Source organism: Budorcas taxicolor, chromosome 1 (assembly GCF_023091745.1).
Source record: "Budorcas taxicolor isolate Tak-1 chromosome 1, Takin1.1, whole genome shotgun sequence".
Classification (NCBI taxonomy): Eukaryota; Metazoa; Chordata; class Mammalia; order Artiodactyla; family Bovidae; genus Budorcas; species Budorcas taxicolor.
In genome coordinates this window covers 205,552,114-205,570,506 of record NC_068910.1, presented here as the reverse complement: position 1 = coordinate 205,570,506, position 18,393 = coordinate 205,552,114, and the positions used below count along the sequence as shown (strand labels likewise).

General features: G+C 44.0%; 1 protein-coding gene across 1 annotated transcript in view; it reads right to left on the bottom strand.

Annotated features, from left to right (window-relative positions):
* FAM3B (FAM3 metabolism regulating signaling molecule B) overlaps positions 1-18,393 on the bottom strand; it is a 58,605-nt gene that overhangs the window by 33,029 nt on the left and 7,183 nt on the right. The window contains exon 2 of the mRNA XM_052649851.1: positions 17,640-17,783. Coding sequence (XP_052505811.1) covers positions 17,640-17,783 — 144 coding nt within the window. The remainder of the gene's footprint in view (positions 1-17,639; positions 17,784-18,393) is intronic.

Below are 18,393 nucleotides of genomic sequence, written 5' to 3'. Positions count from 1 at the left end.
TCCGCAAGGAGAGCAGTCACTGCAATACGAGGCCCCGACTTGCTGCAACTAGAGAAAGCTCACGAGCAGCAACGAAGACCCAGCACAGGCCTCAGAAAGATAAGTCAAGGAAGCTCTGTACTCAGTCTAGAGAGAACACTCCTAAAGTGGGATCCACACGCATCCTGCCTGCATTTCTCTTCCTGAGGACACAGACTTGCTCAGTGGACCCTGCTGTTCTTGACAGGACTTCTTTGAGATTCACCGTACCAGCCCCCTGCTCGTGGAGAAAGGCAACATTTCCAGGCCCTCTGCCATCATCACATGCTGTCGGGTGCCCTGGCGACATAACCCTCTTGTCCTCACCGAGTGCTGGGCATGCAGACAGCTCTGGTGTGACCAGCAAGATGGAAGGTCTAATACGGCCCAACCCCGGTGTTGCTTAAAATGTCTCAAGGTCATGGGGACACTGTACCTCCTGACCCCCAGTGGAAGTGGCAGTTTGGAGACAGAATGAGAGCAGATTAGTATGGGAGGCAGAGCATGGAACCAGAAATGATATTTTACTCTATTTTTAAGCCAGCTGGAAAAACAGAAGCAAACAGGGCCTGGTAACATCACAAATAAGTGGGACAAATATTCCCACAGGGTGAAAGAGGCAGCCTGTCTTCCAGAACCTGGGCAAAGCATCATCCACACTGCTTCTGAGGGTCCATGGTTACCAACAACGTCCTGGGTGTAACCAACCATGTTCTCAGCCGTTAACCCTGTGCCCACTCCAGTGTTCTTGCCTGGAGAATCCCAGGGACGGAGGAGCCTTGTAGACAGCCATCCATGGGGTCGCACAGAGTCGGACATGACTGAAGCGACTTAGCAGCAGCAGCAGCAGCTGTCTCCTGAGCAGGCCTGCTCCGTAAGAGATTCCATGACGCAACCCAGAAAGCAGAGAGAAGTTAAACTCAGGTGAGGAATGCAACTTCTGAGTAACAGGGAAGGAGAAGGCCATAAGGCAAGAGAGCCCGTTTTGCAAAAATGTTGGGAAGATTTAAAAAATAACCTGTGTTTTTATGATTCAGCTAAGGGCTGTGCCTGCAAACATATCAAATGCAGTTTTATGTATTTAATATGATTTCAATAAGATTCAAATACATTTTTATGTTGAGAAAATAGCAGTGAGTGGTTTCCTTTTTATGGAAGAATAGCTCAATGGCACCTCACTCCAGTACTCTTGCCTGGGAAATCCCATGGACAGAGGAGCCTCGTAGGCTACAGTTCATGGGTTCACTAAAAGTCGGACACGATTGAGTGACTTCACTTTCGCTTTTCACTTTCATGCATTGGAGAAGGAAATGGCAACCCACTCCAGTGTTCTTGCCTGGAGAATCCCAGGGACGGGGGAGCCTGGTGGGCTGCTGTCTATGGGGTCGCACAGAGTCGGACACGACTGAAGCGACTTAGCAGCAGCAGCAGCAGCAGCTCATAGTTGATTTACAATGTTGTGTTAGTTTCAGGTGCATGGCAAAGTGCTTCAGTCATATACATATATATTATATTATATATATAGTATATATATTATATATATATATATGGGACTTCCCTGATAGCTCAGTTGGTAAAGAATCTGCCTGCAATGCAGGAGACACTGGTTCGATCCCTGGGTTGGGAAGATCCCCTGGAGAAGGAATAGGCTACCCACTCCAGTATTCTGGCCTGGAGAATCCCATGGACTGTACAGTCTGTGGGGTTGCAAAGAATCGGACACGACTGAGCGACTTTCACTTCACACACACACACACATATATATATATATGCATATTTGTTGTTCAGTTGCTAAGTCATATTGGACTCTTTGTGACCCCATGAACTACAGTATACCTGTATACATATACATTATAATAATTAATATGTATTATATATACCATACATTAATATATAACATATTAATGCATATTAATATATAGTATCTATTAATATATACTTCTACCAGTGGAGTCGTATATATAGTAATATTAATATACTTTATCATTATAGTTTATTAAAGTATAATACTATATTAAAGTATATTATATTATATTAGTATAGTATATTAAATTATATAGTATATTAAGTATATTATATTATATATATTAAATATGTTAAATACATAAAATATATTATATATACTATATATAGTATATTAAATGATAGTATATTAAAGTATGGTATATAAATATATTAAAGTATTAATATACTTTATTAATATATTAATATAATATAGTGTGTCTATATTATATAATATTTTATATAATATATACACTATATATTATATTTAATATGTATTATATATACACATTTATGGGCTTCCTTGGTGGCCCAGATGGTAAAGAATCTGCCTGTAGTATGGGAGGCCCGAGTTTGATCCCTGGGTTGGGAAGATCACCTGAAGAAGGAAATGGCAACCCACTTCAGAATTTTTACCTGGAGAATCCCTTGAACAGAGGAGCCTGGCGGGCTACAGTCCATGGGGTCACAAACAGTACCTAACACTTTCACGTTCATACATATATATTAAATAAATATATATATATATAAAGTTTATTTCTCCTAGAAATAAGCTGTGTCACTGAGCCAGCAGCAGTCACTCCACGCCCTTCTTTTCTCGGCTCTGGCAGCAACAGGCTCTTGAGCCCCAGGTCTGGCCTCTGCGTGCCCCTGCATGACAGGCGCCCGAGTCAGGAGCAGCAGGCTGCCAGCTGAGAGCAGGTGGAAGGCAAGCGGGAGCTGGCAGTTCTCTGAGAAGCACAACTGCACAACGGCCTAGCGTGCTTGGGCACCAGGGAGTTGGAGTTCCTCCCCTCAACTGGCCCTTGTTCCTCCTCTTGCCCGTCAGAAAGAAAAATAAGGACAGCCCTCCTTCCTCTCTCCGTGGATTCCACATCTTGGACTCGACCAACCAGGAACTGAAAAGATTTTAAAAAATTCCTGAAAGACCCGAAAAGCAAAACTTGAATTTGCGTCTGGCAGGCAATGCTTTACATAGCATTTACATTGTATTTACAACTACTGACATGTCATTTACATTGTACTAGGCATTGTATGTAACCTAGCTATAATTTAAAGTATGTAGGAGGGTTATTAAGACAGCAAATCCTCAGAGTTCTCATCACAATTTTTTTTCTATTCATCACAATTTTTTTTCTATATTTTTAACTTTGTGTTTAAATGAGATGAATATTTACTAACTTGTGCAAACCATCACATGATGTATGTAAGTCATGCTGCACACCTTAAACTTAAACTTGGTTGTTTAGTCGCTCAGTCATGTCCGACTCTTTGCGACCCCATGGACTGTAGCCTGCCAGGCTCCTCTGTCCATGGGATTATCCAGGCAAGGATATTGGAGTGGGTTGCCATGCCCTTCTCCAGGGGATATTCCTGACTGAACCCATGTCTCTTGCATTGCTGGGTGGATTTTTTACTACTGACCACCGGAGAAGCCTCCAAACATATCCAGTGCTGTATATCAATTATGGGATTCCCTGCTAGCTCAGCTGGTAAAGAATCTGCCTGTATATCAATTATATTGCAATAAAATTGAAAGAAAAAGAGATGAAGTATAAAGGAGGATGTGGGTGGGTAACATGCAGAAATTGCGCCATTTTATATAGGGCACCTGAGCATCTGTGCATTTTGGCATCTGCAGAGATCCTGGAATCAATCTCCCACAGATAGGGGGGATGACTGTAGTTGTCTCAATCGGGCTTGATGTTCCAAAGGTCACTGGAAGCCTGAGAAATGCTAGTTACAGTGGCAACTTGCCACTTTGTGCCTGCCCCACTGGGAAACTTGGAAAGCTGGGAACTGCGTGTGTTGCTGAGGATGGCGGGAGACAGGAGCCAGTTCTGGAAAGCTGTCAGGCTCGACTGAGTCACCTGAACTGACAGTTGCGCTGTGGTTCCACTCCTGGGTATGTAAATACCAAAAAAAGTTTTAGCCATATCCACGAGGAGACCTGTGGGGATGTCTGCTACACAGCATCTGTGTGGTGACAAGCTGAAGGCAACGGGGAGCTGTCCCCCACTCCCAAAAGAGAAAGAGGAAAATGCGAGGACTCAAGCCCCAGGCACCATGCAGCCTGAGCAGCCTCAGAGGGGAGGCACCCACAGCCAGACAGGGCCTCCGGCATGGCGCTGAGTGACATCAAGAACCAGGTTCTTGCAGCACCGAAATGCACGCCTGCAAGACTGGTGTTCAACAGAAGGGTGTCATTAGATGCATCAGAGGGCTGGGGGACGGTGGGTGATGTCGGAGAGGGAAGTGGGGATAAAGGGAGAAATAAATAAAATGAGAGAGCAAGGAGGAAAGTGGGGGATAGGACGGATTAGGAGATTAGGATTGACATATATACACTACTGTGTATAAGATACACGTTAATAATGTATGTATCAAATAGCTGAGAAAAGAAGAGAAGCTAAAGCCAAAGGAGAAAAAGAAAGATATACCCACCTGAATGCAAAGTTCCAAAGAAAGGCAAGGAGAGATAAGAAAGCCTCCTTCAGTGATTGATGCAAAGAAATAGGAGAAAATAATAGAATGGGCAAGACTAGAGATCTCTTGAAGAAAGTTAGAGATACCAAGGGAACATTTCACGCAAAGATGGGCTCAATAAAGGACAGAAATGGTACGGACCTGACAGAAGCAGAAGATATTAAGAAGAGGTGCCAAGAATACACAGAAGAACTGTACAAAAAAGATCTTCATGACCCAGATAACCATGTTAGTGTGATCACACACCTGGAGCCAGACATCCTAGAATGTAAAGTCAAGTGGGCCTTAGGAACCATCACTACAAACAAAGCTAATGGAGGTGACGGAATTCCAGCTGAGCTATTTCAGGTCCTAAAAGATGATGCTGTTAAAGTGCTGCACTCAATGTGCCAGCAAATTTGGAAAACTCAGCTGTGGCCACAGGACTGGAAAAGGTCAGTTTTCACTCCGATCCCAAAGAATGTTCAAACTACTGCACAACTGTACTCATCTCACACACTAGCAAAGTATACTCAAAGTTCTCCAAGCCAGGTATCAACAGTATGTGAACTGTGAACTTCCAGATGTTCAAGATGGATTTAGAAAAGGCAGAGGAACCAGAGATCAAATTGCCAACATTCACTGGATCATTGAAAAAGCAAGAGAGTTCCAGAAAAACATCTACTTCTGTTTTATTGACTACACCAAAGCCTCTGACTGTGTGGATCACAACAAACTGTGGAAAATCTAAAAGAGATGGGAATACCAGACCACCTGACCTGCCTCCTGAGAAATCTGTATGCAGGTCAGGAAGCAACAGTTAGAACTGGACATGGAACAACAGACTGATTCCAATTTGGGAAAGGAGTACCTCAAGGCTGTATATTGTCACCCTGCTTATTTAACTTATATGCAGAGTATATCATGAGAAACGCTGGGCTGGATGAAGCACAAGCTGGAATCAAGATTGCTGGGAGAAATAGCAATAACCTCAGATATGCAGATGACACCACCTTTATGGCAGAAAGTGAAGAAGAACTAAAGAGCCTCTTGATGAAAGTGAAAGAGGAGAGTGAAAAAGCCGGCTTAAAACTCTACATTCAAAAAACAAAGATCATGACAGCCGGTCCCATCACTTCATGGGAAATAGATGGGGAAACAATGGAAGCAGTGAAAGACTTTATTTTGGGGGGCTCCAAAATCACTGCAGATGGTGACTGCAGGCATGAAATTGAAAGACGCTTGCTCCTTTGAAGAAAAGCTATGACCAACCTAGGCAGCTTATTAAAAAGCAGAGGCATTACTTTGCTGATAAAGGCCCATCTAGTCAAAGTTATAGTCTTTCCAGTAGTCATGTATGGATATGAGAGTTTGACTATAAAGAAAGCTGAGTGCTGAAGTATTGATGCTTTTGAATTGTGGTGTTGGAAAAGACTCTTGAGAGTCCCTTGGACTTCAAGGGAATAAACTAGTCAATCCTCAAGGAAATCAGTCCTGAATATTCATTGGAAGGCTCATGCTGAAGCTGAAACTCCAGTTCTTTGGCCACCTGATGTGAAGAACCGACTCATTGGAAAAGATCCTGATGCTGGGAAAGATTGAAGGCAGGAGGAGAAGGGGATGACAGAGGATGAGTTGGTTGGATGGCATCACCGACTCAATGGACATGGGTTTGAGCAATCTCCAGGAGTTAGTGATGGACAGGGAAGCCTGGCATGCTGCAGTCCACGGGATCACAAAGAGTCAGACAGGACTGAGCAACTGAACTGAACTGAACTGAACTGAACTGAATATATACAATGGGCTTCCCTGGTGTTGCAGTGTAAAGAATCCACCTGCCAATGTAGGAGACTCAGGTTTGGTTTCTGGGTCAGGAAGATCCCCTGGAGAAGGAAATGGCAACTGGCTCCAGTATCCTTGCCTGGAAAATTTTATGGATAGAGGAGCCTGGTGGGCTACGTCCATAGGGTCGCAAAGAGTTAGACACGACTGAGGGACGGAGCACAAACACGTGCATGAGATAGATAATTAATGAGAACCAAGTGTAGAGTACAGGGAACTCTACTCAGTATAATTCAAGGACGGGATATATGTATATACGTGACTGATTCACTTTGCTGTACAGCAGAAACGAAGGCAACACTGTATTTTTTCCCAATACTTAAAAAAAAAATTAATTAGTTGATTAAATGAGCGTGGCCTGGTCTATGGCAGGTCACCTCTACTCCTAGTCCAGAGGTTCTGACCACTGAAGATGGTTGTCCTCCTGCTCTCTGTCCCTCCCTGGCTCCACCTGTGCTTGCCTCACATCCATCCACTCACCTGCCTGACCTTCCTTCCTACGACACTTGTCCCAGGCCCACCTAGTGATAGTTCTTATTAAAGGGGCAGTGAGGGGCCTGCCCCTCTGCTGGTTTCCCTGGTAACCGATGAGCCCACCTGGTTCAGTGTCCCCTGTAACTGATAACCTCCCCCTGCCACCAGGACCTGCTCCCTTGGCAGCACAGGGAGTGTAGGTGTTGCCCCAGGACCCTGCCTCCAATGTGTGAGCCGCCCATCCATTAAACCAATGATGTCTGTGTTGCTGACTCTGGGTGCTTTCTTGGGTCTTGAAACTGGGCGAGTGCAGGGCTTGTAGGCCTGCTGGGGGACAGCCCGACAGGGAGGAAATGGAGGAGTGGGTCAAGGAGGAGAGATGTGGGAAGCCTTACCCCGCAGCGGGAGGGTGACTGTGTGTCTGTCTTGTCCTGGAGGCGAGCACAGAACCTTCCACGAAGTCCTAATATCCCCGTGAAATATGAGAACGGGGATGCAAGGGTTAATAGTCAGTTACCTGTCGATCTGGCTATGCCACGTGAAGAACAGCACCGGTAAAGAATAAAAGCCAGATATAGCAACTAAGTATAATCTAAACAAAAAGTACATCAGGCTGATTAGCTGGGGTTGTCATGCTTTGCTAAGCTAAGGAGGAGCATGGTGTGGACCTTGGAACTCTGGGTCAGCGCAAGTTCAGAAAGCTTGTGTACACACTGATGGTTCTTCCGATGTTCCTGCGAAGATTGCTGACCCCCAGCTGTGTGATGCCCTTGGTACTAGAAGGTAACATAAACGTACAGAGAAGAGCATTAACTCTGGGATGTGACTGGGGGCATAGGAACATTATGTTATCTAAAAACCAGATACTTTCTGCATGCCAAGAGCTCAATAAAAGCAACGTGAAATCAGTCAGCAGGGCTCTTGATTCTAGAGGTCATCAGTCCCCTGGTCTCATCTTTAAAACACCAATACAGTATACTAACACATATATATGGAATTTAAAAAGATGGTAACGATGACCCTATACACGAGACAGCGAAAGAGACACAGATGTGTAGAACAGTCTTCTGGACTCTGGGAGAAGGCAAGGGTAGGATGATTTGAGAGAATAGCATTGAAACATGTAAATTATCATATGTGAAACAGATCACCAGTCCAGCTTTGATGCATGAGACAGGGCGCTCAGGGCTGGTGCACTGGGATGACCTTGAGGGGAGGGATGGGATGGGGAGAGAGGCGGGAGGGGGGTTCAGGATGGGGAACACATCTACACCCATGGCTGATTCGTGTCAATGTATGGCAGAAACCACTACAATATTGTAAAGTAATTAGCCTCCAATTAAAATGAATAAATTAATTTAAAAACTTTAATTCTGTCTCTAGTTTCCTTTTTCCAAACTGTGCGTTAACCACTTTCAATCCCTACCTGCTGCTCTGGCTGCAGCAAGTGGTGCCCAACGTGGGGCTCAAAAGCTAAAGTTGAACAATCGTAGCAGGGTCTCGAGGAAGAGTGGGGTGAGGCATCTGGAAATACCCCTTTGCAGTAACACTCTCTCAGGCATTGAAACGGGGGTTAAGCACGGGAAATTCAAAAAGGTCGGACCAATACCCACCGTATTACCTTGTAAGGCAGCTTTTGAAAGAGGTGGGGCGGCGGGGTGGAGGAGGGGACAAAAATCAGTGAGGGCCGGCTATTGAAGCTTTTACAAACCTTTGAGAAATGTTGCTGGTGGTTCCCTTCTTTAGATTAAGGAACATGGGAGAAGGTAGGTAGTGAATTAGAGAAACTTCTTTGCAAGGGAGTGCCCTTGCCTGCATCTATCTGGTCGACTTGGACACTGATAAAATCCGCTTTGGAACCTCTTCCAACCCCTAAAAGCTCAGAAGGGAGTGAGGATGAATGTGAAACCCCATCAGAGGGAGGACCTGAGTATACAGAGCCCGAGGGGGTAGAACCAGCTGCAGTTTCTTCTGTGCCTTTGTTTAAGAAAGGAATTTGCTCTGCCTCCTCTTCTTCCCCCTCTTGTCTTAACTGCTGGAGCGGCTCAAGCTTTTGCTTCTTTAGGACAGACAGCAGTTCTGTCACCCCTCCAGAAAGGTTTTGTGGCAGCCTCGACAGGAGGGGTGATTTGGAGGTTATGGCTATGGCATTTCCATTGACAATAGATGAACGGATAGCTCCTGGGACAGATCCTAATAATCCTAGTGGGGTGAGGCTATACACAAGCAGATTCAAAATATTAAAGGAACGTAAGCAAGCTGTTCAGAATTATGGAGTAAATTCTCCTTTCACCATGGGAATCGCGCAGGGACTAGCTGAGGGTTACTGTTTGATAAAGGCAGCTCATGACCAAGTCAGGTAGATCCCCATCTCTTCAGATCAACTGATAGGCAGTGGAAATTGGGGGAGAACTCAAGATCAAGTGCTTAGGGAAGATCTGGTTATAGAACAGGTGAGGCGACTCTACATTAAGAGCCTGGGAGAAAATAGAGGTTAAAGGACAGGCTTTCTTTAAGAGAAGACCTCACTGCTCCAGAGAGACAATCCCTGCTGGAACAACATCTTATCAGTCAGGCCACCTCTGTCATTAGAGCCCATTTGAACACGCTTTGGTTTCTTTTTTAGCTATGAAACTATGACTACAAAAAAGAGAGATGACATTTTTGACACTGAATGGCCAGGATATGCTTTAGACTCCAGAGAAAACTGGTTAAAATCTTTTTTGAAATTGCAAAACCGGTTCTTCTTGCATGTACAGTTAAGAAAAAGTTGACTTGTTAAAATACTTTTTTGGAGCTCCAATTCTGCCTGAGAAACAAAAACAGGCCTGGGAAGAAACCTGGTTAACTCTTATCATGTCCTTGGGATACACAGCCCACTCTATCTGGGACTCCAGCCATGAACAAATTGGTAGCACTCAAACCAAGAAAAAAAAAGAAGAGGTAAAGAGACATTTTAAATTTCAAGAGGAAAACTGTGAAATCTCTGTCTGTCTGTCTAAATTTATCTGTATCTCAGTGTGTGTCTTTGTTTTAGGATAATATGAGGTTAATTTATAAATGAGCTCTATTTAATTTCAGGTTCACATGAACTGAGGAATATTCAGTATTAACTATCCAACATTAATGGTTTGTTTGTTAAGCTAATTATGTCTTGAGTCATCAACATTGTGTAATACTTTGATTGTGCCTAGGCTTAATGTAAACTAAATTTGTTGACAAGTAAAGTAACTTGAGTGAAGAAACTTCAAAAATAACACACACATACAAATATATATGAGATGAAAACTTTTAGATAAACTCTACTAAAAATAATTATATTTTAGAAATGTCTATCTAAAATAATCTGAGGACTGGGGTAACTTAAATTTCTAGGGTTGTGCTAACTAAATGATAACAGTTTATTAAATAGCTAGGTCATTTCCAAACAAATTAAGATTTTGAAACATTAATTACTGAACACTAACAGAGAAACTAGAGATTTTGGATTATTAATAAATATGTTTAGTGCCATCCTGAGATGTTCTCTGTTAAAAAAAAATTTAAAACTGGTATTTATGTTCACCAATCTACAAAATGCTAAGATAAAAGACAGTTCATGGTTTAAGGAAAATGAGATTTATATTTTTAATAAAAAAGGTATGAAAAATAAAAGTACAGTCTATTAAAAAAGAAGTGAGCCTAAACTTACAGGTGGTTATTTGCTAAATAGATAAATGAAGTGATAAATACAAAAAGATGTAAAAAAGGTTTGTAGCAAGTGAAAAAAGAGTTTTGAGCATGGTACATTTTCTTAAGACATTAAACTGCCTTTGAAGTCTTATTGTTACTTTGACTAAGTAAAAAAACTATTATTTCACAGTGAATATAAGCTGGTACCAAGCTGGAATTTGGTTTTCTCTCCCTGTTAAAAGAACAGAGTTTGGAATGCGGCTTTTGATAACAGATTATATAAATTTCTTTGTCTTTAAGTGATTCATCAGTTCAGTTCAGTCGCTCAGTCGTGTCCGACTCTTTGCGACCCCATGAATTGCAGCACGCCAGGCCTCCCTGTCCATCACCAACTCCTGGAGTTCACACAAACTCACATCCATCGAGTTGGTGATGCCATCCAGCCATCTCATCCTCTGTCATCCCCTTTTCCTCCTGCCCCCAATCCCTCCCAGCATCAGAGTCTTTTCCAATGAGTCAACTCATCGCATGAGGTGGCCAAAGTACATACTTGCTTATAAAATCTTTTGTTACTTTGATAAAATGAATGAGTGTTATTCCACAGTGATCTATGGAGACTATCGCACACATGGACAAAGATCATTCTGCTTCTACAAAATTAACCCCTCATCAGGAAATTTTAAAAGGATAAACAATGGTTATAAACCAAACAGGGCTATGGGAAGTCCAAAACGGCCACTTGGCTTTTCCTGGGTCCCTTTCAAACCTTACTTTTATTTCATAAGCTAAAGCCTTTCCTGGCTTCAGGGCTGATATCTCACAATAGAAAAAAAAAAAAATGTTAAAATGTGTTTTCTAAAATCTCCAGTGATTGGGTCATCCACTTTGCAGGACAGGTCATACAGACATTGGCAAAAAACTTCACAAGCTTCTTGCAGACTATCGTTTTTACTGATGTCCTTGGTCGTCAGGCAAGGGCCACAGAACGAAGGGATTAGTTACGTGAGACTGAACAGACTGCTACATATGCCTACCATTCTCATGACTTTTTGTCTGACATATTACTGGCTTCTAATTTTTGTTTTCAGATATAAAAAAGCTCTTCTCAAGTCACTGATGGTTTAAAACAATTTAGTGATTTACACCTGTGGGTAAAATTAAAACATTTTCTCTTTTCTCTTTACCTTGTCCCTCCAGAAACTGGAGACATTTGGGTTGTGAACAGCCTCATCGAGGTAAAAAGGAATGTCTCCAGACATTTACAAAAATCTCAGAGTATACTTAGGATTTCTAAAAGAAATATCCACCCAACTGATGGCAGGCCTATGACGTCTGTTTCACTGAATCTTCAGTTCTCGTTTTGTTAATTAAGATCTGTATTTACTAAGGGTGCTTCCCTGGTGGCTCAGATGATAGAGGTCTGCCTGCAATGCGGGAGACCTGGGTTCAATCCCTAGGCTGGGAAGATCGCCTGGAGAAGGAAATGGCAACCCACTCTAGTATTCTTGCCTGGAGAATTCATGGACAGATGAGCCTGGTAGGCTAGTTCCTTGCGGTTATGTTATACTGCTAAGAGGTTTAATTAAGTTATTTAAAATGACACTCCAAGTTTGTTTCAAAAGATTATCTCAGTAACCAGTCTTTGAATGAGGGTCAGATGCTCCAGGATCTACAACCAGCAAATTAACAACAGGCCATAGTCATTTAACAAACTAAGTCAGATGACCTAGAGATGTTACTGAGCTATACCTAATGAAAGTTCTTGACTTAAGTTCTTACTTATGATTTTACTATTGCTGCTAACTATATTGCTTGTTTCAAAACGTGTCCCTTACATTATCAAATGTGTGACTGAGCCACTGATCAAATGATGGTCTATAGTTCATACGAAACCCATAGTTATAACAGATGTAACTCATATATCTTCCTTCGGTAAGCTCTCTTACATACATGTAACTATTGATACATTCTCTCAATTTATATGGACCACTTACTCAATCTGGTGAGCCTACAAAACATGTACAAAGACATTTATATGCTTGTTTTGCTGTTATAAAACTACCCAAAACTATAAAAACTAATAACGGCCCTGCTTATACCAGTAGAGCATTCCAACAATTTCTTAAAATTTGGTCTATAAAACATTCTACAGGCATTCCCTATAATCCACAAGGACAGGCCATAGTGGAGAGGGCTAATCAATCACTTAAACATATGATAAAAAAACAAAAAAGGGGGAGATGCCACAGGACAATAAACAATACTGAATAACGCTTTGTTTACTCTCAATTTTTGAATATTTCAGCACAAACTATGGAAACTGCAGCTGAGCGACATTTTCAGGCTACATCCACAAATACAACCAAGGCTGTGATTTGGTGGCAGATCCACTAACAATGCTGTCACCGGGGAAGTTAATTACATGCGGAAGAGCGTTTGCTTGTATCTCCCCAGGAGAAGGTCTAGAACCTGTGTGGATTCCAGCTGGTAGAGTAAAACCGAGCAGAAACAATCGGTGACTCCAGGCAACCTGATCATGGCTATGTTTGCCCTGATAACCATCGCAGTGAGTATACCCCTGACTTTGGCAGAAGCAAAGAATTATACCTATTGAGCCTATGTACCTAATTCCCCGATTGCTAAGGCCTGTTAATTGGGGTGAAGGATCTATCCCTGTTTATGTTAATGAATCCTCCTGGATCCCTGGTCCAGAAGAGAAGCGTTTGCCCTTCATAAAAAGGAAAAGGGGACCCCCTACAATAGTACTTTGGGTTTTGATCCTTGGCCTCTTTGCCTGGGTGCTGACCAGGGCTGTCTTAATCTATCAATGCAGGCGTGGCTTTCTGTAAATTCTTTGAACAGAAATCACACTAAGGCTCAACTGTATTTGCTTTCTGGATTGAGCTTTGGATATCAAGAAACTAATCAAAATAATCTACCACATCAGATAGACCCATGTGAGAACAGATGCATATGGGCCAATCGATAAGACCGAATAGATTGAGAGAACTGTTGCGGGACTGAGGGGGTGATCTTACTTAATGGTTCCTATGGAATTGTCTGGGACTGGTCCCCGAAGGGGTATACAGTCTCTAATTGCTTACACCATAACTCATCCTGCAGCCCTTATAAGAAGTTGCATTGGCATGTATGTGAGTACAATCACACTACTATTACTACACACTGAGAATATCCCATCATCTGGCAGGGCAGTGGCATGTCTTCACCACAGCCACAGCTCGAATCAGATAGGGCTCAATCATAACTATGGAAGTTGGCCATAAGCCTGAAGAAATATCGAACTTGGGATGCAAATTATTCTCATTCCACAATTTAGACTCTGTCATTCAATACATCAACAAACTGGACGTTTTATACTCAAACTTGTGTTTGGATCCAGATGTGATTATGATTGGCACTATAACTATTAACAAGACAGAAAGGAACCTAACCTGCCAGGATTGCAAACTATATACCTGCTTGATTCAACTCTAACCATTCCTATGTGATGCTGCACAGATGTGTAGGAGTCTGGCTGCCAGTAACTCAAAACAGGCCTTGGGAACTCTCCCCTGACATGCACACTTTGCTCACAGTACTAAATACCATTTTGAAAAGATCCAAGTGTTTCACTGGGCTCCTTATTGCCGCCATAATGGGCATAATTGCCATCACCACCACAGCGGCAGTGGCGGAAATAGCCCTCCATCAGATGGTACAAACCACCACCTTTGTGCAGGAGTGGCATAAAAATGCCACTTCCGCTTGGGGAGCACAAACTCATATAGATGAGGAGATTAACAGCAGGTTGGTGGATGTAGAAAGGAACCTACATCCTGCAGTGCTACTCTTAGGGGAAAAAGTGCAAAATCTTAAATTACAAATGCATTTAAAGTGTGACTGGAACATTACTACTCTCTGTGTGACCCCCCCCCCCCCCCCCAAGGAATATAATCAATCTGAACATACCTGGGAAAATATTAGACGACACTTGCAGGGCTATATGGCTGACAAAATTACTCTAGATATTAAACAAGCAAAAATCATTGGCATGCAGCATGCTTCTCTTAGACTACTACCAGGAACAGATACACTTCAAGGAATAGCAGAGGGCCTTAAATCATTGAGTCCTCTTGAGTGGATCAAAGGTATTAGACGTGGTCTCGTTAAAACATTACACATGCTTTGTTGTTTCACTATAATTCTCTGTTTAGTCTTCAGAGGTGAAAACTAATGAAGAAAGAAGTCATGAGATAGGCATATCTTTTGCTACAAAAACAAAAAGGGGGAAGTGCAGGGGTTAATAGTCAGCCACCTGTCACTCTGGCTAAGTCATGAGAAGAACACCATGGGAAAAGAATAAGAGTGAGATATAGCAACTAAGTATAATCTAAAGAAAAAGTACATCGGGCCGATTAGTTGGGCTCGTCATGCCTGCTGAGCTAAGGAGGAACATGGTGTGGACCTTGGAACTCTGGGTCAGCGTAAGTTTAGAACGCTGCTTGCAGAAACACTGATGGGTCTTCCGATGTTCCTGTGAAGACTGCTGCCCCTGGCTGTGTGATGCCCTTGGTACTAGGAGGTAACATAAAAGTACAGAGAAGAGCACTAACTCTGGGACCTGACTGGGGGCATGGGAACCTTATGTTATCTAAAAACCAGATACTTCTGCATACTAAGAGCTCAAAAAAAGTGATGTGGAATCAGTCAGCAGGGCCCTTGATCCTAGAGGTCATGAGTCCCCTGGTCCCATCTTTAAAACTTTAATTCTGTCTCTAGTTTCCTTTTTCTAAACTGTGTGTTGACCACTTTTGATCCCTACATGCTGTGCTGGCTGCAGCAGGGCGGGGCAGGGAGGCCAGAGGATGAAGACCTGCTCTCCAGGCAGATTCCAACCACTGCCCAGGTTCCTGAGCAGGAGGAGACTGGCTCTAGAAAATGAGCTGGGTCAGCAGGACTTGCCCATGCGTGCAAAATCGCACAGAAGTGGTGGAGAGGCTACACCCAATCTACTGACAGATGGTGTGAACCCAGGGAGAGCTGGATTTACAAAGGGAAGGCTCAACTTTGTGGACTTCCAAAGCCATGATCAAGGGCCTCCACAGCTATGTCAAGAAATGGGCCATTTTAAGAGAATAGGTAATGAAGTGCGAAAAGCCAAGCCAGGAGGAAGGGGTGGCAGCCCACGGTGGTGGATGTAGATGGTCTCACTCCGGGGCTGTGGCCATAGGGTTTCAGTGCTCAGAGCCTCAGTTTCCAGGGCTCGTTTTGCTCAGCGCCCAACGCTGACCTCACACCTCAATGTGACCTTCCTTTGCTGCTGATTCTGAGTGGGTGTGTCACTCATGCTGGCCCATAGCCTCAGGGACTGAAGAATGTAGGTCAAACTCTGTGCAGAGCCCAAAGTAACAGAAGATTCCAGGGCCCTGAGGCCTGCAGGAGTTGTGTTCTGTCCTTGAAACTGGTCCTGAGGCCAGGAAAGCATCCTCTACCTGCCTGTCTGCCAGGCACAGAGGGGCTCGGAAGGGGGCACCTGTCCCTGGGGAGCATCCATTCCCCGGGCCACACTGTGGATAACAGCACAGACTAAGTGTGGCCGCAAAGCCAGCCTGATGCCATGGATGATGCTGTCCCCTTTTAATCTTTTATTCATGTAGGAAATGGAATATTTCCTGCCATATCAGTAAGCAAGGATGTCACAGTCATCAGTGACTGCAGCCCTCCTACGAAAGCCAGTGAGCCCTGAGGGAACTCAGGAAGGAAAGAACACCTGCCATCTAGCAGCTGTCAGAATGCAGCCACTTCCCACGGTGAGCTCTGAGGAACTCTGGACACAAAACAGGATACTGGTCCCAGAGAACTGAGATGCATATGAAAGGAAATGATTTCAGTGCACCTAGATTTTTGCATCTTCCCATACATAGAAAAGTGCTAAATTCCTTAACTTGGGATATCTGGTTCTCTTTACTTAACGATCATCTTTTGATGTTCAGACTACCTGCTTTTTGTTGCAAAACTTCTATATAACCTGACTCCTCCCCTTGCCTCCTCAGAGTTTCTCTCTCAGAGCTACTTGAGATGCTGTCTCCTGGACCTGAAGTCCTAAAATTTCCCACCGAATAAAACATAACTCTCAACTTTTAGGTTGTGAATATTTTTTAAGTCAACACATGTGAGCATTAAACTACGAATCATAAGGTACCACCTCCACACTCTGGGTCCACCAGACTCCTGAGCAGTCCTGAGTTCCCCCAGAGCTGAGGCTCCAAGCCAGTAGGATCCAGGACACAGCTGCTGGCTTTCAGCACCACCTTTGGTTCCCAATAACTCGACGTGCTTCGTCACGAGGGAGGGTGACAGGGCCTCCCCGCTCCCCTGGTGGGAATCAGAAACCACATGAACGAGCCCGTATAAAAAGATCAGCTTAGAGGCAGCTCCTGGAGGCAAGCCCTCACCTAGAACAGACTTCCCATTTTGTGTAAAATTGGAGAAAATGAGAAAGTCAGCCCTTTGAGAGCAGATCCATTCCTTGAACACACAGGGTCTCCTCCAGGGTACTGGCCTCATCCATAATCCACATGCAATAAAATCCATCTGATTACAAGCAAATTCACTGTGAAAAATCCTACTTAAAATAAAAACACTTCAGTCATAGTCAATATCTAAAAAGTTCTTGGTTTTTTTTTTTCTTTTGGCCACAAAAGGTAATCAAGTTTGAAAAGGAATGGTTTTTTATAACATTTAAAAATCATTACCTCACTCTTCATATGTGTGAAAATTAATTTTGTATCATTTATTGTTGTTAAAAATATATCAGCTACCTATTTACAATGAGACTGTGGAAAAAGGTACAGATGATGACTTCAGGGTCCCACACATTTTCCAATGTAATTTTTAGCGGATATTTTGTGATTTCACTTCATCCCCAGTTCCAGTGTGAATTTTTAATGCATCCCGCATATAAAGCTTGCTTTCCTAACATCATGGCTTGCTTGGGGTCTCATGGGGTGTGAGCAGGGCAATGGAGTGGGAACTATGGGAGAGGATTCTTCCTCTTCCTCCTCCTCCTCTTTCTCATCAACATAAATGGCAGTGGAGACCTCAGCCCAGTCTCACCGCTGCAGCAGGGCTGCAAGTCCTTGCCTTGACCCCACCGTGGTACCCACCTTTGAGGATGGGCTTCTTGCCAATGCTCTGGATGCTGTAGACAGTGCTGGACAGGTGCACATCTGGGATGAGTTCTGCCAGCAGGTACCCGGAGTACCAGGCACACAGGGAGGCGAAGATGAAGAACACTACCTTCAGGGTGCCTGTGGACAGACAGATGGCAAGATGCATGTGGTGCCCCCACCTGCTCTTCTGACCCCATCCAGGCCATCCTGATGGCACCCGAGTCTTAGCAGAACGCCCCATGGGGAATTCCTCAGGATGGTGGGCTGGCGAGGGCCTGGGGCCACTCAGCGGAGCCCATCGGCTTCTGAGCACAGCTGCTGAGGGGAACAGGATCGGGTGACATGAGTGGGTGACAGGATTGGGATGTGAAGGTGGTTGGGCTGAGGTTCCCATCTGCTGCTGTGCAGAGCTTCCGCACGGGCTCGCATCAAGGGCTCATCCAGCGGCCCTGACACCTGGCCTAAGGACAGACGAGGCCCTTCCCTCCAGAGCCCATGGGACTTAGGAAGCTCCTGGAAGCAGACAGAAACCCAGAGGGTGGTGGAGGCACCCTGGTTTGTTTACTGTGTCACCAGTGCTGAGGGTGGTACCTGGTCCCCGTGAGCACACAGCCACCCCTGTGACACTGGAAATGGTCCCCAAACTGTCATTATCCTCAGACAAGGCTGGAGGGACACCCATGGTTCCTGGCGAAGGATGTTGTTGAGCTCTGCTGCAGGCCGCAGGTGCGAGGCTTTGCACAGATCA